The sequence below is a fragment of the Dryobates pubescens genome, chromosome 17 (assembly GCF_014839835.1).
Source record: "Dryobates pubescens isolate bDryPub1 chromosome 17, bDryPub1.pri, whole genome shotgun sequence".
NCBI lineage: Eukaryota > Metazoa > Chordata > Aves > Piciformes > Picidae > Dryobates > Dryobates pubescens.
In genome coordinates, this window is record NC_071628.1 from 203741 (window position 1) to 227569 (window position 23829).

A 23829-nucleotide genomic window follows, 5' to 3' on the forward strand; every position below is an offset into this window, starting at 1 on the left:
CCAGATGGGATCCATCCTAGGGTGCTGAGAGAGCTGGCAGATGAGCTGCCAAGCCACTCTCCATCATTTTTCATCAGTCCTGGCTCACTGGAGAGGTCCCACATGACTGGAAGATGCCATCGTGGTGCCCATCCACAAGCAGGGGCGGTTGGATGAGCCAGGGAATTCCAGACCTGTCAGCCTGACCTCAGTGCCAGGAAAGATTATGGAACAGGTCATCCTGAGTGCAATCACACAGCACTTAGAGGATGGCCAAGGGCTCAGGCCCAGCCAGCACGGGTTTAAGAAGGGCAGGTCCTGCCTCACCAACCTGATCTCCTTCCATGCTCAAGTGACTGCCTGGTGGATGTGGGGCAGGCTGTGGATGTAGTCAGCCTGGACTTCAGCAAGACCTTTGACACCATCCCCCTCAGCAAACTCCTGGCCAAGCTGTCAGCCCATGGCTTGGATGGGAGCACACTGAATTGGGTGAGGAACTGGCTGGAGGCTGAGCCCAGAGAGTGGTGGTGAATGGTGCCACATCCAGCTGGCAGCCAGGCACCAGTGGTGTGCCCCAGGGATCAGTGCTGGGCCCCATGCTCTTTAACATCTTTATTGATGATCTGGACGAGGGCATTGAGTCCATCATCAGTAAATTTGCTGACGACACCAAGCTGGGGGCAGAAGTTGATCTGCTGGAGGGTAGAGAGGCTCTGCAGAGGGACCTCGACAGGCTGGACAGATGGGCAGAGTCCAAGGGCATGAGATTGAACACATCCAAGTGCCAGGTTCTGCACATTGGCCACAGCAACCCCATGCAGAGCTACAGGCTGGGGTCAGAGTGGCAGGAGAGCAGCCAGGCAGAGAGGGACCTGGGGGTGCTGGTTGATGGTAGACTGAACATGAACCTGCAGTGTGCCCAGGCAGCCAGGAGGGCCAATGGCATCCTGGCCTGAATCAGGAACAGTGTGGCCAGCACGAGCAGGGAGGTCATTCTGCCCCTGTACACTGCACTGGTTAGGCTGCACCTTGAGTCCTGTGTCCAGTTCTGGGCCCCTCAGTTTAGGAAGGAGGTTGACTTGCTGGAACGAGTCCAGAGAAGGGCAACAAAGTTGGTGAGGGGTTTGGAACATAAGCCCTACGAGGAGAGGCTGAGGGAGCTGGGGTTGCTTAGTCTGGAGAAGACGAGACTCAGGGGTGACCTTATTGCTCTCTACAACTACCTGAAGGGAGGTTGTAGACAGACAGATGTTGGTCTCTTCTCCCAGGCGGCTAGTACCAGAACAAGAGGACACAGTCTCAAGCTGCGCCAGGGGAGGTTCAGGCTGGATGTTAGGAAAAAGTTCTATACAGAGAGAGTGATTGTCCATTGGAATGGGCTGCCTGGGGAGGTGGTGGAGTCGCCATCACTGGAGGTTTTCAGGAGGAGACTTGATGGGGTGCTTGGTGCTGTGGGTTAGTTGTTTGGGTGGTGTTGGATTGGTTGATGGGTTGGACGTGATGATCTTGAAGGTCTCTTCCAACCTGGTTTATTCTATGTATTCTATTCTATGTAAATTAAAATATCACTTTCTGATTTCTGCATGATTTTGCTAATGGTTTAGTTATTTCTAAACTGTCTGTTTTTAGCTGAATTGATGTTGTGCCTGTAGATCACTGCTTTTCTCTAGGTGTGCTCAACTCTGTGCATGTAATTAAATGCCCATGAGAGGACTATTATCCGCTCTTACGGGGCAAAAAACCCCGGGCTGCACTTCAGCTGTAAAGCACAACCCTAAGCTCCCTTGGAGAATCACTGCAGGGCATTAGCCAAATTGCAAATTCACTCAACTTATTCCTTAACCCTGTGATTGGTTTCTCTGTAATTTTCCAGGGTAAAAAAGTCTAACATCCTGCATAAAAAAACTTCTGAGCGTTGCTCCTCTGACCTCCCCAAACTAGGGAATTTGGTGATTTCTAAACTGAGTTAAGTTTCCAGAGACTACTCAAGTCACTTTTCATGACTGAGAATATTATATTAATATAATTCAATTTTCACTACTAGGTTACAAACCCAGCAGTGTCAGCCTCCTTTCTGGCTGAAGGGAATATTATGTTTAATTGCATCCCCCAAACCAGAACATTTCTTTTGCTTATGGTGCTCCAACAGTTTAAGAACGTCAAATAAGCAGGTTTCTGAACAGGTTACTCTTGTTCTCAGTGACCTCACTGGCAAGTACATAGCTCCAGCGAGGACTGAGAGCTATATTCAAGTCAAATACTGCAGTGGCCCAGCTTAGCTGTTGTGGTTACTGCACTGTCTGAGCTCAAGAGAGGGATTCACTTTGGCTGGTGGAACTGGGTTTGTTCAGCCTGGAGAAAAAGAGGCTCAGGGAAGACCTTCTCACTCTCTACAATGTCACAAAAGGTGGTGGGAGCAAGGTGGGGATCAGTCTCTTCTTCCTAGTAACAAGTGACAGGACAAGAGGAAATGCCCTCAGGTTGCACCAGGGAAGGTTTAAGTCAGACACGAGGTCAACCCTTCCCTGAAAGGGTTGTCCAGTCCTGGAACAGGCTGCCCAGGGCAGTGGTGGAGTCCCCATCCCTGGAGGATTTAAAAGCTGTGTAGCTGTGGTGCTGAGGGACATGATTTAGTGGTGACCTGGCAGTATTGGGTTAGTTGGATTCAATGACTTTAAAGATCTCTTGCAGCCTAAACAACTCTGATTCTGTGACCCTGAATCCACAGAGGGACCCAGTGAGAAGCAGCAGCCAAGCCTACAGCACACCAAGAGAGCAAGAGGGTAGCCAAAGTCACTTCCTGGTCCTGACTGTGAATAATGCTCTTCCCCTCACCCCCACAGCCACATTACAAACTGTGCCCATGTGTAAAAATGCCTCTGCTCTGATATAAAAGAACTTGTTAATAACATGTATCTAAAATACAATGATGATTCCAAGAAGGAATTCCCCTGTGACAGTAAAAGAGTACAGAGCAGGCTGCCAGCTGCGCACCCAGAGCATTACTTTCCAGACAGGCATGCTGCACTCTCACTCCCAGCACCACTGTGTCTGCTGGCTCAGCAGAGCGGGATGCTGCTGCTGCCTGAAAATCCCCTCCCTCATCTCCCTGTGGGGTCTGGGATGTCACCCAGCTTCGAGGGCTGATGGGAATGAATTGCCTCAATGGCATCTTCCTCCACTTCCAATTGCAACCATGGAATATTTTTGATGGATGAGTTCCTCCCCTCATGGGGGTAGCTTTCTCCAAGCACAGGGATGAGATCCTTCCACGCACCGAGTCCCTCCCCTTTCAAGAGATGTGGAAAAGGGAAAACTAAACCAGCCTGCTTGCAGCTACAGCACACAGCTATCAGCAAAGGCTTACCGTGCAAGGAATCCAGCAGCTCTTTCACAACGTCCTTATGTCCAAAATAAGCAGCCACCACAGCTGCATTGTCATCGTTAGGTTCTGTTGGTAACGCCACTAATGCTTCCTTCAGTAAATACCTCACTGCCTGCAGATCTCCATATGCTGCTGCAATACCTAAAAGCTGACACTGGGAAAGAAAACACAGCAAAATAAACTCTCTGTAAACGGAACAGGCAGAGAAAGAGAGCATTTCTAGAGCCAAGCATTTCTTTATGCCATGCAAATGCACACCCACTGTCACTGTGGGTAATGGAACATGTCATAAGCACTAGGAGCCACTTTAATGCTGGCGTTGAGATACTAATTATATTGATTTGTTGTTCTTTTGCTGTATAGTTTTTTGTATGGCTTTACCACAAAAGTGCCCAAGACACGTAAAAATGAGTGCAAATCCATTTTTCATGGACTCACTAAAAAAAAGAATCATTTACACAGCTCTGCTTTGAGGTGTGGTGGTTTCTGATCTGGAGGTGACCGACACACCTGGTCATGACGTGCAGGTACCTTCCCAAGACACCCAGACAAACTCTGTGCAAAAAGCAGGCTTGAAAAAAGGGCTCCAATGGCAGAGCAGTACAGAGGCTGGCACAGAGGACATGGCTCCAAGCACAAGCAGCAAAGTCTTTCCAAGGGGCCGTTAACCATCGTTGCACTGATGGGGGAATACATTTTTGCTAAGCCTATAACTGCTTCCTTTTTACAGGGAAAAACCTATTTCCCTATTTTGGTGACCACAGCACCAGCACCCATCCTTGCACAGCCTCCTGTTCCTACACACGCTGTCCTCAGTCCTATCTTTCTGATCAGTGCTTTCAAGGGCAAACACTGTCCCTGAGCATGATTCTGAAGTGCCCACACAAGCAGTGTGTCTGGGACCCTGAAGCACCACCACAGCTTATGTAACTGAATGAATGTTCTGCATGAAGAATGATGGAAGGGAGCAGCTTGGCATTTTGGGTTTTCTCCCAATAAAACTGGAGGAAGAGCATTAACCTAACCTTACCTTCTCCACTTGTAGAGCAGTCTCCTCACAAGATAACTTAATCAACTCTTGGGCCTTACTGGTATCCCCAGCTTTGTAAGCATCCTGAACACTTTCTGTCACAGATGTCTGAATTATGGAGACTTCATTGACTGTGGACTGTTTGCCACCCATGTCCACAGTTCCTGCAGGAGAAGTAGAAAAGAGGGGTCAGGAAGACATGTTTGTTTACTAGTCAGGCAGAGATGCAACACCAATGCCTCCTGGTAAGAAAAACAAGGAGATGAATTATTTTCAGTGAAATATTTACTTGAACAAAAGAGGGAGAAACACTCTGTTCTCTGGTAAAAGAAAGTGATAATATGTTTAAGTACTTTCAGCAGGGACATGAAACTAGAAGGGACAGCAAGTTCCCCAACTGCTCCCAGAGGTGGTTTCCAAAGGATGGTGAGAGCCTGCACAGCAGCTGCCACACTCAACCTCCTGTGGCAGGAACCAGGGAAGAGAAGTGACTACATGGGCCTGGCACCTCTGGTACTTCTGAAGAAGCAGAAGTCTGCAAGACCTGCAAAGCAATTCTGTTATTATTAGCTTTGCTTCAGCCACACTTCACCTCCTGGCAACAGCCCGATGAAGCCCCACCGCACTTCTACAGCACCTTCGAAGCACAGCTTTATACAGCTCAACAACCATGAAAGAGAAGAAACTAGGAATATTTTTATTCTGGGAAAACAGAGTAGAAGGAGATCGATGCCACATGCCCAGTGTCACCCTGATCAATCCTGGAGATTCTCCTAGGCTAGACTTTCTTTTCTTAAACCTTGTTAGGAGCCAGAAGAGATTTTACATGTCAAAGATTAAAAGCTGCAAACCATTAGAGAAGATGTTTGTGGTGAGTGGGTAATGAAGAGGCAGCCATGAAGTCTCACATCCATCATCCCAGCTGCTAGGACAGGGAAAGCTGCAGGAAAGCCACTGAATCACAATTAAGATCATAGAATCATAGAATGGTCTGGGTTGGAAGGGACCTGCAAAGGTCACCCAGTCCAACCCCCTCTGCAGTCAGCAGGGAAATCCTCCCCTAGATCAGGTTGCCCAGAACCCTGTCCAGCCTCACCCACCTCTCTGGGCAACCTGCAAAGATGTCCAGGTCCACTCCTAAACAACACTCAATACAGGGAAAACAAGCACTTTTCACTTGGAATGAGACCACTCCACACTCATGTTTTCCTGCTAAACTTATGGCTTATTTGCAGCTGGTTAAATAAAGCCCTTCAGCCCCCAGATTTTCACATATGTTCAGAAAGGTATTTTTTTAACAGACATTTATGTCCTGCAAGGTTGAGTTCCATGCAGCCTGGAAAAGGAAGGAAATCTGAACCAATCTGTAACTGCCAGTAAATGTGGTTGAATAATGCAGTCTGAATCACCAATGCTACTCATCAATTATTTAAATCAAGCTCAGATCACTCAGACATCAGAGATGGCTCCAGAGATTCCTGCCCCCATCAACAGCCTTCCTCAGATGATGCACGATGTGTGAAGGACAGGCAGATGAAATGAAGGCAGATGAGTGTGGTGTTAAATTACAGCACAACAAACAGCATTTCGGAGTCCATGCTACTAGGTGCAGTGTCTTCAGAATTCTCCAGTTTTAGGGGGTACATAGGAAAAGAAGGTCCAGGCTTTCAGGGACCACCACCCACCCGTAAGGGATCTCAAAGAACACTGCATGTGATTTAATTCTCTCTTTAATGGACACCAGAGGTAGGAAATTACAAGTGTTCCTAAGAAAGCAACTGTTTAAAGGGGGACAGAAGAGAGAACTTTAAAGGAAAACAATTCTCCAGTCTGACCAGCCAGAAGTGAACAACTAAGGTGTGCCAGGGGAGGGTTAGATTGGATACTAAGAATAACTTAGTGTCCAAAAGGGTTGTCAAGCTCTTGAACGGGCTGCCCAGGGAAGTAGTGGAGCCCCCATCCCTGGAGGGGTTTCAAAGCTGTGCAGATGCGGTGCTGAGGAACACGGTTTAGTGGTGACTTAGCACTGCTGGGTTAAAGGTTGGACTCAAAGATCTTACAGGTCTCTCCCAACCAAAAGGATTCTGTGACTCTGTTCTAAGTAAAATGAAGAAGCAGAGATCCAAATAAACACTGCAGTTCCTGGAACATGCAGCCTCCCCTGTGATGAAATCCTGAACCTAGAGAGAAGCACTGGAATTCCCCTTGGAGGAAAAAATGCCTCACATCGGAGATACAAAACATCTGGAAAGCTGAGCAGGAAGGCGGTAAATCAGGGCCAACAGAGCACAGCAACTTTAATCTAGTTCCTTAAAAAATGCTGAAAGGAGAGACACATTTTACTTCCCTCCAGCCTCAACCCTGATTTTGAGGACTACAACTCAAGACCCACACCTGCAGCCATTCCAGATGTAAAGGTACATCCTTTCTGCCAAAGACCTGAGTGAGGTCATCTTTCTCCAGCATCAATCCAGATCAAGGAGTGTCTCATGACCAGAGACTCATTTGGGATCTAGGGGATCTTAGTGTCACTTCCTCCTGTATTAGAGAGGCCTCCAGCCAACCTCCCATGCATCCTGGAGGATTTTCCACCTGTCCTACTGGAACTTTCCCACAGGGAGGACTACCCAACCGGCTGGTCAACAAGCTCAAGAACAACCACCATGCTGTAACTGAGGGAAGGAAGAACTCCGCAAGCTGGACCCTAATCCCAGGACCACTTCTGTGCTTTACCAAATGCCTGCTTCACAAAACTACTTGGGTAATGTGTCACTCTTCCACTTGGGCCCCTTCAAGTTTCTCAAGTCCTTTCTAATGCAATGGCTCAGTTACAATCACTGCTACCATCCCCACTGTTTGGAGAACATGGGGTGGCCACCAGCCATCACAGTCTGTTCATGGGTGTTAAGTGTGGACTTCAGGGCTCTCTGGGAATAGGAAGGCCATAGATGGCGTCATGGAGTTTAGATGTGCCAAGAGTTAGCTACCAGTTTAATCATAGTTCTTGAGATACCAGTTTTAGTCCTCAAATGCCATCTTAGTCTTGTCTTAGGCAAATTTGTACTAAGCTAACCAAAACTGTCCAGTTTTGACATCTGAACCTCCATTAAGTGGAAGTCAATAAAAGCTTCATTGAATGCAGGAAATCAGGGCAAATCTACCAAGATATTGAAATATTTTTGGCAAAAAGATCATGCTGCTCATCATTCAAATGTCTTCAGTAACTGTCATTAAAACTTCCTTCTCTTATTGCAGTCTGCAGGGTAAATTGACCTCCTGCCTATGACCTGAGGGAAAAAGCTGCCACAGGTCTTCACCAAAGAACAGTCCTTGCAACTGAACCAACTGCAAGTCTGAAAAGACCAGAGCTGGTGAGATACAGAGTGATACCAAAAGCTAGCCCTCAGCCAGCAGTGCTCTCGGTCATTCTGCCAAAGTTACCTTGAGCTCTCAAAGGTTAAACGAGAGGAGGTGGCCCATCCATCCCTAAGTTCTCAAAACAGGCAGAAGCCATCCATGGCAAACCAAGCATCTCACCAACCAACTCACAGCAGACTTCCTTGTGACTTAATAAATGATATTGAGTTTTGAAATATAAATGGGAAATAAGCAGCAGCTTGGTTTACAAGCTTAATTTATATTCACCAGTAGGAGAAAATAAATGAGGAAAACTACATTCTACTGACTAAAGACTGGGTTTTTTCTACAAGATGCATGACTGAACTATCATCAGTACTGGCATTCATGTAGGCTGGGAACAAAGTTTTGCCAGTACATGCATCAGCCACTTGCAGCAAAGATCTGGGCCAGAACCCAAAGAAATTGTGCCTACGGCTTTGGCCTTACAAATCTCACACTCCTTACCTGAGCTTGGCAGCTCTCATAACAGGCTCACCTCCTTTCACATAGCCCTGAACAACAGGATATGAGAGCAATATTGATGCTGAATAATACTGAACCTTTAGTTTTGGGCTTGCTCACACAACATGCTGAGCATTTAAGCCTGGATGTAACAAAGTCCTTTTAATTCTTAGATTGCACAGCTTGAGGAACTGGCTTCTGGGCTTTGCACAGCTGGGTCTGCATTACTGTTTGACTGCACATTTACAGAGGCTAAAGGCAAGACTCAGTTTCTTTTCAAAATATTCCAATGCAAACAGAGGTTATAATTTTAAACAGCAGAGATATTTTATTGCCAAAGGTTACAAGAGTATCACTTTTAAAGTGCAACAGACTGCTGTGCCCGCTCAGGGAAACCAACTAAAACAAAAGTCTTATTAATAATAAAGGGGACCATGACAGTTTCAGAGGTGGTTACACCCCACCTCAGGCCTTGTTATCACAGCAGGGGAAACAAAAAAAATCTAAAATGTCTAAACTGACAGTAGGCCATTATCAGCAGCAAAAAGGTCTGCAGGTGGATGCTGTGAATCAGCAACAGCCACATAACAAAAGAACACACTGTAGAGATGCTCATCATCTTTCTATCCCAAATCACTGCATCCCTGTCTCTGACATGCAGCCTCACAGTTTGTAAGTGCTACCTCAGTAGCCCTGATAAGGCAGCAGCTGACCAGGATATCTTTATTTAGCAGAGCAAGATATAAATGAGATGGTTAACACAGGATAAAACAGGGCAGGAAGGTAACTCACTGCAAACCAGAATTACAATAATAATAACACTTCCAAAGTGCCACTGACCTTGTCATAATATGTGTGCAGGTACTTCCAGAGCCAGAGCAAATCCAGGTGATGACTTTAACACAGCATCCCATGCAGCAACGCTCAGTCAAGCTATGAATCCCTTGGACTGTTAGCCACCCACCTCTGCTCCAGCACAAGCGGCTCTGGCAGCAGCCACTGGATGCAGTGGCTTTTGGCTTGCTGGCTGCCTCTTTGTCTGGATCACTACCACACCTGAGCCTGGATGCTTAATTTCATCCCCACGTCCCATTACAGCGAAACCCAAGCTTCTGGTTCAGAGAGGAGCTAGGATGGCAGTGGGCAGGGCAGCTGCCTCTCTGGGCTGAGCTCAGTATTAATTCCTCAAGAGCACCAGATGGCTACAGCTAACCTTCAACAGCTTAATCTTTTGCCATTTTGATTGCTGAGCACTACCAGAGAGCAGACAAAAAACCCCAGGGCAGAGCTGCGGTTTACAACATGCTGAATATTGAAAGCCAGTTCCGCCCTAAACTTAAAAACTCGTGAGTGGTGCTGAACAGTTTTCTCTACAACTCTAGAGAAACTTTGGCAAGCTGGTTAGCAAAATGAACAGAAACCCAGGTTATTTCTGAGCCTCTGCAACAGACTTATGTGTCTTCTCTTGCTTTGAAAGCCTCCAGACTGATCAAGTGAATGACACCCAACTGGAAGCCTCCGGTGAGTCCCAAGGACGATGATCTGTCCCACGCTGTGCTGTCCACAGCGATGGGTAAGAAAAGGCTCTCAGCTCTTTGAGATACCGAAAAATAATTCCAACCCCAAACTAAGAAAAAAACCCAAACCCTGTGTTCTTTAATTAAAAAAATACAGACCTTAAAATCAGTCCAAATGCTTCACGAAGCAAAGCTCTACCTTTGGTATTCCTTCTCTGGCACCTCAAAACAAGGCTTCCTTTACTATTTTTAAAAGTTAAAAGATTTTTGTTCATTCCTTACAAGACACCAAGGTCTGTCTCCAGGAGGGAAGTTTCTCTTCCTGCCTATCCACATGTCCTCATTCCATTTAGCCCCATAGCCAGGACCTGGCCCAGAACCAGGCAAAGTTCTGCAGCAACCTCTTTCATCTTGTTCTCAGGTTGAGGCAAAATACATATGGGCCAAAACCAGTTCTTCCATAAAATGTTCCTAGCTGGATTCAAAAGTGGTCACAACCACTTATAAACCCCGCTGTGAGAAGACAAGAAGAGAAAACTATGATAAATCCAAATGAGAAGTGCTGGGATGGTTTATCTGGGACATTCAGCATCCCCTCTGGAGAGACCACATCAGAACTGGGCCCTGTCCCTCTGACCCTGATTATTATCTCTCCACAAGTGAGATGTGCCAGCTTCTCAGGACAGTGGGAACCCTCCACACAGCTTTTCTGCCTGTTTTCTGTGGTTGCACCTCACCCCCAGCACCCATTATCTCAGCTGATTAAAGGAGTGGCTCGACACTAAGATCTGCTTGCCAAGGCAGCGGAGAGGATGATGTGTTGAGTACCAAAGACACCCTGCATCTGCACCAGGGCTTCTAATCAATGCTCACTGTCCCAATTAGAACTCCACAAAAGACCAGATCTGGAACACAAAAGAATGCTTCAAAGGCACAAATCCAGGACTGAAGGGATCTTTTCCATTATTGTTGCATAACCTGGAATTATTTTTAAATGGTTTACATGCCAGTACCCCATACACAAAGTGCTGATCTGCATCAAACAGCTTCCAGCAAGCAGACAGGATCTCCTGAAGGGCAGGCTGACACTTGCAGGGACAGCCATGCAAAGCAACCATTTGCCACCAGAGCCATTGGAAATTTTCTGGTTAGAAGCACTCTGAACCTGCAAGGAAAATCACCATTTGCTAATGCAAACCTGGAAGGAAAATATTAAGTCCTAGACGGAAAACTGCTCTGGATTCCAGGAACTGAGTTACAAAACTCAGAGGCCTCCAAAGGCTTTAGCTCCACACTGACACAATCATTTCTCCATCATGCAGGACAGTGAGGGAAAAGGGAACAGAAAAGCCTCAGATACTGGTAACACTGAGACTCAGCAGTCTTCAGTGGGCAGTATCATCAGTGCCTGTATGGCTGTGTGACAGCTGTCTGTCTGTCACAGAATCACAGACTGGCAGGTGTTGGAAGGGACCTCTGGGGACCATCCACAGCAGTTTGCCCAGGAGTGCAGCCAGGTTGGTTTGGAATCTCTCCAGAAAAGGAGACTCAATAACCTCTCTGGGCAGCCTGCTCCAGGGCTCTGTCTGGCTATGTTCAGCACTGAACTAGAGCTCCACCACATCTCAGCGGGCTCCTGCATCCATTCATGTGTCTCCCAGACCCCTGGGACTCTGGAAATTATTTGCATTGCCCAAGAAACCAAGCTGGTTATTCCCATTTTGCTTTAGTACAAAAGAGGCTACACAAAGCCACTACAAGGCAATGAGCTTAGAGAGAGGACAAAGACACACTGGAATATGACCATCAGAGCAAATGCTCTACAGAACTGTTTAGGGTGGAAAAGACTTTTAAGAGCATCGAGTCCAACCACTAACCACTGCCAGGTCACCACTGAACCATATCCCTCAGCACCACATCTACACAGCTTTTCAATCGTCCAGGGATGGGGAGACGCCACCACTGCCCTAGGCAGCCTGCTCCAGGGCTTGAAAACCCTTTTCAAGTGAAGAAATTGTTCTTCATGTCCAACCTAAACCTCACCTGGTGCAATTGAGGACATTTCCTCTTGCCCTATCACTTGTTCCTTGGGAGAACAGACCAACCCCCACCTCACCGCCATGCCAGCAGGTAAATCACATGAAAAAACACAAGGTAGCCTCAGGGTCACTAGTGATACCTGCAGCTATCAAGGGAAAAAGAACAAGAGCTACTCCAGCAGATGGTGCAGTGCCCTGGGCTATGCTTGATGGGAGAAGGGTAGCAGAGTCTGACCAAAGGCAGCTCTCCAGCACAGTGACTGGACATCCCTTCCTTCCAGCTGGGCTCTGAGGGCTGCAGCCAGCCTCTTGTATACTGAGAAACCCTCACAAATCCCTCTCTGGCCTTGCACGCTCCATAGCCCACCTTCAGTTTCACCTTCTCTATTTATAAAGCTTCCTTAGCTGCAACAGGTAACACCAAACCAACCTCCAGATCCCACATTAATGGCAACCACTCAGAGCAGATCTGGGGCTGCTGTTTCCCTGTCCCTTCTCCTTCTGACGTGCCACCAAGTGGCCAGCTACCAAACACAAGCAGGCAGCTCTGCCATCCCCAGCTTACCAGCATGATGAACTGGGCTGTTGTTGATGATAGTGATGGTTTTACTCTCTTCCCTGAGCACAAGTCTCAGACCCAAACAGCTTCACACGCATCTGTTCATCCCTTTCAATCTGTAGCAGTACCAAGAGCCTCCACTGGCCACAACACATTTCTCAGTGGTCAGGTTGTCTCACCAAGGCACCATCATCCCTGGCAGACACAGGAATGGGATGAGGCCAACATCCAGCATGCACAGGGCAAAGGCTGGCTTTAAAGGGGATGCTATTTCCTCCTGCCCTCTGTAAGGTGGGAAGAATCAGCAAAGGCCACAGAGAACAACGATGGTGTTAATTTCCATCCCTATGGGAAAGAGATTGAGGGAATCAAGAGAGCTCCAAATGGCCAGAGGGCCAACTGCCGTATTGAAAACACAAATGACTCAGCTCTAAGTGAAAACTTCTATTTTTGTCTTTGGCCTCAGTGATTTGGTTGCAATCCTCCAGCCTGACTCACTCAGAAAGAGGCTTTTGCATGCCCAGCCAGCTCTAACGTGACATTGGAAGGTACACATCAAGCGTGCAGAGCATGACTACGCTTGGGGCTTCCTTTGTGCTCACTCCCAGGCACGGCACAGAAGAGAGGGGTTTCAAATGATGAAAGCTGTCTCCAGTGAGACCATTCCTGTCCAACTGAATCAGTTATAGCCATGAAACCAACCCAAGGCTGGATTTCATTTGAGACTTCATAAGATACAATTTCATGGCTCATGTTGGGTTCTTCTGAAACTTTTCCTTTCCCCTGATGTTTAACTTTCATCGTAAGGGGAAAAAATCCATGCAGCAGCATTGTCTCCCTCAAAGCAATGATTTGCTCAATATTCTTAAAAAAAAAATAAATATTCAATTAATTATTCACTCTGGGGAAGCACCACCTTACGCCCAGCCTCCTTCTTGGACAAACATTTCAGACTAAATGCTTCTAGCACCAACTCTGAGAGGCCATGTCTACACTCTTGTGGGACTCCCTGTGTGTATGAGGGGAGGACAAGCCCAAGGTCTCTGTTCAGATCTTTTCAGTCTTCTACTAGCTCCACCAAAGACACATCCAGTGATTCCACAGCTGAGTTGAGAAAACCAGCTCCTAAGCCAATGTTTCACTTTAACAACACATATAAACACCCCTCTGAAAGGAAAATCCATTTATGACACTCCATTTGTCTCTCCAGCCCTTCAAAACTCCACGGATGCTCCCGGGAAAGCCAAGCCACAATGGGGCTTCCAGAGACAGCTCATCAAAGTGGTAGAATAAAGCTCATAGCTGCTCCATCAGGTCCCCTTGGACCACACCAGCAATTTCTCCATCCCTCCATCACATGGCAAGAGTCATTTGTATCTGCTGTCACCTTCATGGCCACCAGTGTACCTCCTCCCTTCCCCAAGGAGCACAGCAGGCCTCTTACAGAACCTGGGCATAGAAAGATTTTGCAAAGGCTGGCCAGCGAGGAGGGGAAAAGGATAAGCAACCTTAAAAAGGCATGTAAAATACCTTGCTCAACTCCAGCTTATCATGCACAAGAAAGATTAGGACAATCTGGAAGAGGTGCAGAAGATGAATCAAAGAAATGAACAGCTACCAATGAAAAGAGCTTGGCTTGATGGAGAAATAAAGGCTGGACAGGGATGGGAGAAGTGTCCATAAATACATCCAGAGGGAGACACCAGGAAAAGAGGAGAGCTATTTCTGTACGGGGAAAGAACACATTTTGGCTGCAAATTAGAAGAAAGTTTAAAACATTGGAGAAATGAGGCTGTGGAACAGTCTTGTGGGGAAAAAAACCCCAGATGCAACAGACAACTCAGTTTGCTTCAAAAAGGCCTTGCAAAAGCATTGGAAGTGTGACACCAGGACACTGACCCAAAAGCTCCTTCCAGTCCCACAGCCTGTGCTCCCACGTTATGTGTGTGCTACAACCCAGCTACCACACACTAATGGGTAGAACACGAGACAGTGACAGCTTCATGGGCTGCCTGGAAGGAAGTTTGTAGAAAGAGAGAATACCTTTCATTAACCAGGAAAAGCAGGCACATCTAAGGGAAGAAAGCCTTTGGAAAGATTTGAGGGGGCAAACCCCCCAAGCAAAAACCTCAAGTTTAGGACATGTCAGGCATCACTCAATGTGCTGCTTTAACGATAGCAGCCTAAGAACATAGCTGGCTCCCTGCTGTCCTCACTCATCTGCCACCTAGACAGTAACAACTCTGGATCAGTTTAGGTAAAAGCGTGGCACACAGAGGAAAAAAGGTGCAACCAAGATGTTGGATATGGTAGGCATCAAGAGAGCTGAATGGGTAAGTGGGCAACGGCACAGCCAAGGGAAGTGCAGAGCTGGGAAGGCCATTTGGGAAAGAGATGAATGTGACAGTCTGGAAAAGAAAAAACAACAGCAATCGAAACAGTGGAAAAAGCAAGGCTCCACTCCAGCTCCTACTGACCTCCATGTGAGCACTTCCACCAGCTTCCAGGCCAGCAGGAGCAGATCCTCCAAGACACTGATTTCTGGGACAGAGTATGTCCAAGGGAAGATTACCTTAACAGCTGTGTCTGGTGCAGAAGAGAAAGCCTGATGAGAAGACCTCTGCTGTTGGCCAGCAGTGCTGCTCCCGAATCAGTCTGCTGCCAAAGCTGTAATGGGGGCTCCCAAAAAAGGCAAAACCTTCCTGCACTTGTGACAAAACCTGCAAGCAGCAGCAATGCCTGCATTGGAGAGAGAGGAATAAGGAGATATTTCCCTTTTGTCCTCCTGATGTCTGGGAATATCAGCATCCATTTCAGTGCAGGGAGGACAAGGGCTCTGCCTTGGAGGACACTGTTGAAGGTACATGCTGTGAACCTACTGCAGCCCACAGCATTTTTCTTTCCACAAGCTGCCCCAAGGTAGGCAGCAAAATGAGGCAAGGCACATCTTGTACCCTTCCCACCAGCCTAGAAAGAGCTCTGATCCGCTGCATCTAAGAACCTGGTTTGATCCATGCAAATGACTTTGATTTGATAGCTTTCGTTCCCACCCTGCCACCATGTGAAATGTCCAAGGTGCAAAGCATCAGAGAACTGTGACCATGACTACAGGCCCACTTAAGGAGTTGGGATTTGTTTGTTTTTCAAGCTGCATGTGAGATCTGAAAAGGGATCCAGTCCACTAGTGTACAAGACCAAAAAAAAGCAGCACGCTCCTGCTTGATGCAAAACCAGAAGCCTTTTCAAAGGCTCTTTGATGTGCAAGACAGAAAGACACGCAGGCAGATTCTGGAGGAGGTCTTGTCTTCATCAATTACCAGCACTCTTCTTGAAGCTTACTTCCCAGACAGGACTTCTATGTGAAGTAGATAATCACAGTGCAGAGCTGATACAGCCCTAAATCTTGTGGCTTTTCAATTAAGCAGCAGTAACCTCTACTCAAAATGCTCCTTAACCAAGATGGGAATAAAGCAAATAGCCCCAAACCCAACTAACTGCAGGTGAAGCATTTTCAAAGGCAGGCATGCTTTTTAAAGGTTGCATGTTGAGCTCCTCTCAGGAAGCCATGCCAGCTTTCCAAGCAATATTCTGATCATTAAAACAAGCAGTGATGTAATTTCCACAGCGACCACAAACATACCAAGAATATTTGAGCTAAATTTATCCAGACTGCTCGTTTGAATCACTGCTTTGCTTTGTTATTTTTCCATGAGCTTCAACTATGCACAGAAAAGGAGCTGTGGAGAGCCTGGGACTGAGCTTTCCCCAGCAGCAGCTGAAATGCAAACATTTATGCTTAGGAGCCATTTACTGACAATTAGACACGAAGTTAAGCTGCTCCTCCAGCTCCCAACCCCACGTCCCTGTTCCTTTCACCCTTTGCCTACCTCCTACCCTTCCTGTAGCAGACTGACCCTTTCCCTCTCCCTTGGGTGACACAACATGGGGCTTGTCTTTGTGACCCAGAACTTCCTGAACCTCACCACAGATCTGCTGCCTTTCCCAACCAGAGACAGCCAGCCAAAAAAAGAGAGGATCTGCATCAGAATTCCCACTGCAGGCAAATCCTGCCTGCCTCTCAGGAACACCACATCCCATCACCATGACCACCCACGCCAGGAGAGCTCAGGCTAGGGAAGGCTGTCTAGGCACCCTCACCAGCAGATACCCTGCCAAAAATGCACCATCCACAAAGACTCAGTGATTTGACTCCCCCTCTCTTCCAACATGCTCAGTGCCATACTGGGAGGGACTGGGTATTTGCAAAAACTGCAGCATAGCCTCTGAGATTTCACTGCATCGACCTGGCTATTGTTCAGCGAGAACCTTTTTCAACTGTCATATTTTTCCATGGTCTGAAGATGTCCTTCCTGGATCCATTTCAGAGTCATGATCTGACCCACTGAGTTTGCCTGCATGTGTTTTAGGGGCAGTCTGTAATTTCTGAAAGCACTCTTGTTTTTTTCAGAGCAAAACCTGTAGATCTCAGAGCTCCTCTGACTGCAGGAGGGCATTCTGAATGTTGGAGGCCTTGCCTAACACTTTAAGACTTCTTTTGTAAGTTGTCCCTTTAAGTAAGAGCAAGGTACAAATTCAAAGCATGGACATACTTCTGCTGTGAAACTGTCAGCAGCTTACATAAAAGGGCTGCTGCTGTGGTGATACATAATCATGCAAATAAGCAATTGCTGACCCACTAATGAGCACACAGACTTGGATTAAGGAAAGGAATTAAATATCAGCCTAATTTGATGTAAAATCGAAACCAGAACCTATTAAGTGACAGACTTCACCCATATATCAGACTGGGAGCAGAATGGTGTAAAAACCCAGCCCCCAGCCCCCACCCCCTCGTCTGCAATGCAAACATCTCTCCCCCCCAGTTAGCTGCCTTCTGCCAAGCAGAGCCCTGGCAGTCCCTTTATCGAGCGGAGAAATGAAAAACAAACAAACCACAGACTTAATGCTGTAAGGATCCCTGGAGACCTGATCCCAAGCCTGTTATGTCAGTGCAAAGACTTTAAAAGGTTTGGGATAAGGCCCCTGTGGGCTTTGGAGAGGATGAAACCAGCGCCCATAAATGCATAGCACTTTCTTGAACGCAAGTATAAAATGGCCTGCAACATGACTGACAGAACAGGACATCAGTTACAGGCCTGGTAAAGACTGAGTTGGTGTCAACACTATCAATTGTTTTTCCCCACTGAAATGGAGGAGAGTGCTTCCATGACCACAGTGCCAGCCCTCACCTGAGAGCTACCTTATGGCCACACATTAGTTACCTCATTAAGGAGTCCCTGTGCACAGGTTCTAAGGCCAAAGGACTTCATTTACTGCCTCATCACCTACTCTTTGTTTTGTCTAGGTTTGGGGTATCATTACCTACATTTCAATGTAATAAACCACAAATTTAACTGAAAGGTGGAAAAATAAAGCTGTATGGCTGCAGATAGCACCAGATACAGCTCAGATACACAACAGTGTTTTACTGCTGCCTGTAAATGAAACTGCTTCTCAGGCTGGACTCTGCTCAATTAGCTTCCCAAGGCCTGCACAGCACCACTGGCACTCCCAGCAGCTCTGCCCTCCATGATACAGTCCTCAAGTTCAAAAGCAGGATGGCTTTGATAATATTTATCAGGAAAAAGATGGTCCTGCCACTACTAAGAACTAATCTCTCCTTTCTATCACCTTGTTTCCAGAGAGATGCAGCACCCACAGGCCAAACTCCCACTTCCCACAGGCACAAGAAGGTGTTTTCAAAGGCAAATGATTCTTCTGGTTGCCTCCATTTCAAAGTACAAGAGCCACCTGAAAAGAGTGCTTACTATCCAGACTGAAAATCAGTTACCTCATTGTAACTGCCCCAGCTCCAGCATCTTCTTTGGAAAGCCAAGCTTAGCTTGGTGAGATGGTGCAGTATGTGGCTCTCCTGCAGCCTGCACAGCAGAAGCAGGCTCAGCCACACAGGTTCTTTGCTGCAGACCAGCCTTCCATGTTGGCTCCTGGCCCCATGTGAGACTGCACCACTTCTCTATGAATGTGTATTTAAATAGGTTTAAAAATACAAGCCTATTACCGCTTTAATGTACTTCCTATTCCTGCCTAGCATCTCCTACTTCTTCTGCAGGGCACTATGCAGTAAGAGTAACCCATAGAAGGTATCTGCTTTATTGTTCACTGGTTTTGTTTTGTTTTGCTCATAGAATATTTTCAATTCGCTGTCTGGACTCAAATTAACTTGCAGCTTAAGGAGTAGGATGAAAAACAGAAGACCTTCAAGGTTCATTTACTCTGATTATAGAGAACTTCAAGCAACCAACACACTGTGCAGGTCTCCAGTGCTCTCTAAGCTCAGATCAGCTCACAGAGCCTCTCCTCATCCTTCTCCCTGCCACTCTGCCACAGCAGACTCACGGTAATGTTACTAGAGAGTAATGTGTGGATGGAAAAGCCAAGATAGAGGCTGTGAGTAATTATACAGCACACGTGCCACAGACAAGGCTAAACCAACACACCCCAAGACCTAGCGCCTAGCCCTAGCCCCATGTGCACAGCTAGTGTAAAGATTTTAAGGTTTACATAGTGAGTTCAAGTGGTACCAGTGGTGCTGCCAACGTGGATTTGCCCTTCCTCCCCTATTCAGCAGGGAAGATTTATAAGCAAAGCTATTCATACTACCAAATCCAAGTTGCTAGTCTTCACATTTAAGGAAACAAAATCAACTCTGAGGCAAGGACAACAAAGATCTTCTCTGGAAGCCATGTGTGTGCACAGGCAAGATTAAGTGAGCTCTGCCTGCTTTCACTGCCATGAAGAAGGCAGGTTCTTCCCACAGTTTTATTTTTTAAGTGGATTTCACCCTGCCAGCCTGGAAGGCTTGGTTCATCCAGCAAGTACAAAACAGAGAAGCAAGGGCAGAGCCTGTGAAAATTTCCATCCCTCCACCCACAGTGCTGTCACCTCCTCAAACTGCCACCCCACGGCAAAGGCTTTGGCCAGGTTTGTGGGAGTGATGCTGGATGAGCAAAGTCATGCCCCGGGGGAATCAGCTGCATTGTGTGCCATTGGTTGTTCTCAGGCTGTCACCATTCAGTCCACTGTGAAACTTTCCAGCTAAAACTGCACCAGCACCTGAGCATTCCCTCTTGTTAGAACAACTCCTTAACTCTTCCAGTTAAACTCTTTGTACTTGCACTGGAGGCTCTTCTACTATTCAGGAAGCAGCGGTGCAGGCAGCAGCTTTCCCTCTAAGTCAGTTCTGAGCTGAGCCATGGCCCAGACAGGGTTGCAAAGGTCACTACTGTTGTGGGTAGCTTCTTTCTGATAGAACAAGAAGCCCTGTGAGCTGCAGCATCAGCACTTGAAGCTACTTCTGCAGCACAACTTTAAGAGCACCTGGTTCACTCCAAAGGCTCCTCATGTCATTATATTCTGCTCACTTGTTTGATCCCTTATTGTAATATTTAGGTCTCACCCTGTCCATGGAAGTGTTCAAGGCCAGGCTGGATGAGGCCTTGATCAACCTGGTCAGTGGAAGGTGTCCCTGCCTGTGACAGGGAGGTTGGAACTGGATGATCTTTAAGTTTCCTTCCAACCCAAACTATTGTATGATTTCCAGGCACACTGCATAGGCATGGACCTGAACAGTTGAAACTCACTGGCTTGTAACAGATTTGCCCAAAAAGCAGCTGTGAAGGTTCATTCAGTGGATATCTACTACAAAATTTCAAGCAGCTCCCACTGCTGTTGTCCCTAGTTAGGTACCATTTTATACATTACAAGGTAGCACCCCTTTCCAGCACTCATTTCTAGATTCAGCAGGAGAGAAGAGACCTCCTCTGGCATGTTTGAAAGATAATCCAATTCCACCTCCCAGAGGCTCCCAAGTGGCAGATGAGCGACTCTGAACACCACTCTCAGTAAGAGAGAGATAAGCTCTTTAACAAGAGCACCCTGACATTTCAGAGACAAGCATAGCTGTTCTCTGTCCTTATTCAATTGCCTCCTAGGAACTCACAGGAGAATTAAATCCTAGCTGTCAAATTTCCTAAGATTCAAAGAAACCAACAAGCCCACAGAAAGGAGATGAATCTCTATTCTCTTCTAGGCATTCACACAGTGGTATCTTCAGGCTCCCATTTTCTACAAGACTCATATTCTGTCATCTCCATTCTATTAGGTAGAACTCTTTAATCAAGCTGAAAAACCCCCAAAGCCTATGCTTCACAAGAGACTGCAGCCACCCCCATATCTCTGCTTGCCTCCTTTCTTCTAATTAGGGCAAGATGAGCAAATCTAGGAGAGGAGAAGCAGGGTTTGAGAAGGCAGGGGAGATGCTGACTGCACCCAGAATGGAGCACTATTCTGCACTCCAGTGACAAATCCTTTCTGTGGACCACTGAGCACTCACTGGCATCATGGAGTCAAACCCAGCACCATCCCGGGAGGGCAGACAGGATCCAGTTCTGAAACAGTTCACCCGCTCTCAGGATACGTGGGCATCCTGCTGACATCCTGGCAAGATCACTGCTGCAGCCAAGAGGAGACAAAGCAGCAAGGTGAGCCCTTGCATCACATCTTCCATTTGCTAACTAGAGTCAGTGATGCTGTGAATCTGTTCTCCATATGTGGCTCTGGCTAAATGCATAGCTGCCAGGAAATAAAAGCCCTCACAACCTTCAGGCTTTCAAATGCGGAAGGCCCTGCGTGCACAAGGTACCTGCGCTGGCCACAATGCTGCTGACCCAAGTGACCATCAGAGAGCCATGAGCAGCACCACATTGCTGCTAAACCCCTCCCATCCGCCGCTGTCCCTCCTGGCCAAGGAAGAGACTCGGAGCTTTGCGAGCACCAACGAGGCTGTTGGCATTAAAGGAATGATCTGTGCTCTCCCTTCCCGGTGGTTCCCACTGAACGGGGCAGGAGGCTGCATCCAGACTGTTCATAGTGCAGCAAACAATGGGTTCCAATGCGGAGGCTGGGTGAGTCACCCTGGTCCTGCTCAGCATCCAAACACAGACCAGCTCACTTAGGGAGTGGGCTAGCTAGCTAATGACAATTATTCTTGGCAGGATTCAGACAATCCCAAAATAAAAATGAGTTAAAACATCCACAGCATGCTTATAAAGAGCAAATCCACTCGGGCATTCCTGGATCTTAACTCTCCCAGGATGCCCTTGCCAGTTTCCAATGCTGTCTATCAAATACAATAACCCAGATATAAGTAAGATTTGTCTGCTTCCAGTTAACTAGTTTAACTGACTATACTTATATAACAGAAACATTCAATAAAGTTCCCAGAAGAAAACCTGAAGTTGCAATGTAGAAAATAAAACCTTTTTCACTTTTTGCTTCATTATTCCCCCATAAACTATTTATTTATCTGCTGTGCCTTTAAAGAGTGAGACAAGCTTGTCAAATTATTATTGCAGAACAAAACATTTAGCAACTCCTAAAACTTGCAATTCATTAGCACAGATTAAAACTCTTCCCACGGTTTATAGCCTAGTATTCAAGTGGAGATAATTTCTTCCAGAGAGAAACTCAGAAGACAGAACTAAAGAATTTCAAGGCTATTCAGCAATCAAATGCTCCTGATCATTATAGAGACAATGCTGAGTAAGGAAACAAAAACCAACAGCCAAATCAATATCACCGAATAAGCAGAATACATACAGAGAAAGAAGAGCTCCCAGAGCCGCCTGTGACGCTGATGAGAAATGTCTTCAAACAAGAGAAGGTGGCCTCTGAATAAACTCTCAGGTTTTGCTTCATAGTTGCTGATGAAATCCAAAATAAGGCTGCACAAACATAAGCTTCCACCGAAGCCTGCTTACTCACTACGAAGCGTCAAGCACACCTTCATCCCACACAGCAAGCGCAGATGCTGCCTCCTAAGGAGCTGCTTGTTGCAAGGGGGAACACCGTTACACAATAACCAGAAGGCTCCCTCTTGATGCAGAAACATAACTGGGGTTTGACTCAGAGAAGTGCAGCAGTGCCTGGGAGCTGAGGGTGTCAGTGACAAAAAACATCCAAAAATAGTCTGGCTGTTGACATTAAAAAAACCCAAATCCCAAACCCCCACAACCCTAACGGGAAGCAACCTGAAGCAAATGGCCCTTCTGAGAAGGAAATTTCCACCTATGGATTTATTGCATTACATAAACACAGCCCTTCCAATCTAGCCCAGCAATAAATCACTGCAAGGCACTGAATCAAAGCTGACAGTGAAACTGGAGCAGGTTAACGTCTGTTCATCCCCAGGAAATGATGCTCTGATCTTAGCAGCTTTCATCCCCTAAACACACACGGCACCAGGAGCTGGGAACATATTTGCATTCACACACTGAAAAAGCACAGATCTTGTAAACCATATTTAGGAGCTGGTGAGATGTGAGACATATATTGACTAATTCTGGAGGCCTTTGGGGAAAATTGGGCTTCAGAGGAATGCTATACTTATCACTTGGCTGGTTCAGCACTGTTCTCCTTGGAAGTAAAATTCCTTGTGCTGTACCATAGATTGTCAAAGATTAAAGTTCAAATCACTCCAAGATCTTTCATACACTTAAATTTCACCAAAACTCAGTGGCAGCTGGCTACTGAGTTCTCTCAAAACCTTCTGCTCCCAATCTAAACAAGAAAGAAAAGAAATCCTCCTCTTTACCATTTTGTGGCTCCATGTTGCTCTCTCTGCAAACAGTGGCTTCCTCAGTTCCCACACACCAGTACATTCTGGGGGGCAGTTGCGAAGATCCAACAGACAAACTTTCTGCAGCACTTTCAAGTGAAGAGTGTTGTCAGAGCTGAATGAACTCCATCAGGCAAAGGCAGGAGCAGGGTGACTGCGGGCAAGCACCATCCTGACGAAACATCATTCACTCTGTTTAAAAATAAACAGCAAGAACTGTAATCATTCTCACAGAGAAATGGCCAGCCTATTCCTCTGCACTCCAACACTGTTCTCTAAATACTAACTTCCAGCAATTCACTTCTCATCCCATAAATACAACTCTTTTTATAACAGCTTTGATAAGAGCACAAGGTGAATTAACAGAGGAGACTAACAATGTCTCTACTATAGAATGTTCCAAATTTTTCTCCACCAAAGCTGCTCAGTCTTTGTGCAGAGGGCGTGGGCAGGGGTCTCAGCTGCAGCTTCAGCCTCTCCACAAGCAAGTGTAAAGGCAGAGCACTGAAACCATGAGTCCCAGCTGGAAAAATCCTAAAGGCAACTTCAAACCTTTCCCATGCCCAAAGAAGACTGTGGCTTTTATAAGGCTCCACTGTGAGAGACTGAGAAAGACTGGTGCGGGTACTGAGACAGCTCTGTAGAGAAGAGGGCTGAGAGAAGCACATCGGCTCCTTTCCCCTTTGCACAGTCCTTGTAGAGAACTCCACCAGCCTAGGAGTCTCAGGCTTCTTCAAACACATTCAGAGAGGCAAATCAGGCC

The 23829-nt window shown here is 46.7% G+C and overlaps 1 protein-coding gene across 2 annotated transcripts in view; it reads right to left on the reverse strand.

The window, feature by feature from the left end:
* The window catches only part of LRRK1 (leucine rich repeat kinase 1), an 81081-nt gene extending 57832 nt beyond the window's left edge, over positions 1-23249 (reverse strand). The window contains exons 1-3 of one of the 2 annotated variants that reach the window (XM_009899893.2): positions 23043-23249; positions 4395-4558; positions 3347-3518 (exon numbers count right to left, since the gene is read on the reverse strand). In XM_009899893.2, coding sequence (XP_009898195.2) covers positions 3347-3518; positions 4395-4558; positions 23043-23109 — 403 coding nt within the window. In that variant the 5' untranslated portion in view covers positions 23110-23249. Of the gene's footprint in view, positions 1-3346; positions 3519-4394; positions 4559-22048; positions 22424-23042 lie in introns of those variants that run through there. The other variant, XM_054169270.1, reaches the window with a different exon arrangement.
* Between the last annotated feature and the right edge of the window lie 580 nt (positions 23250-23829).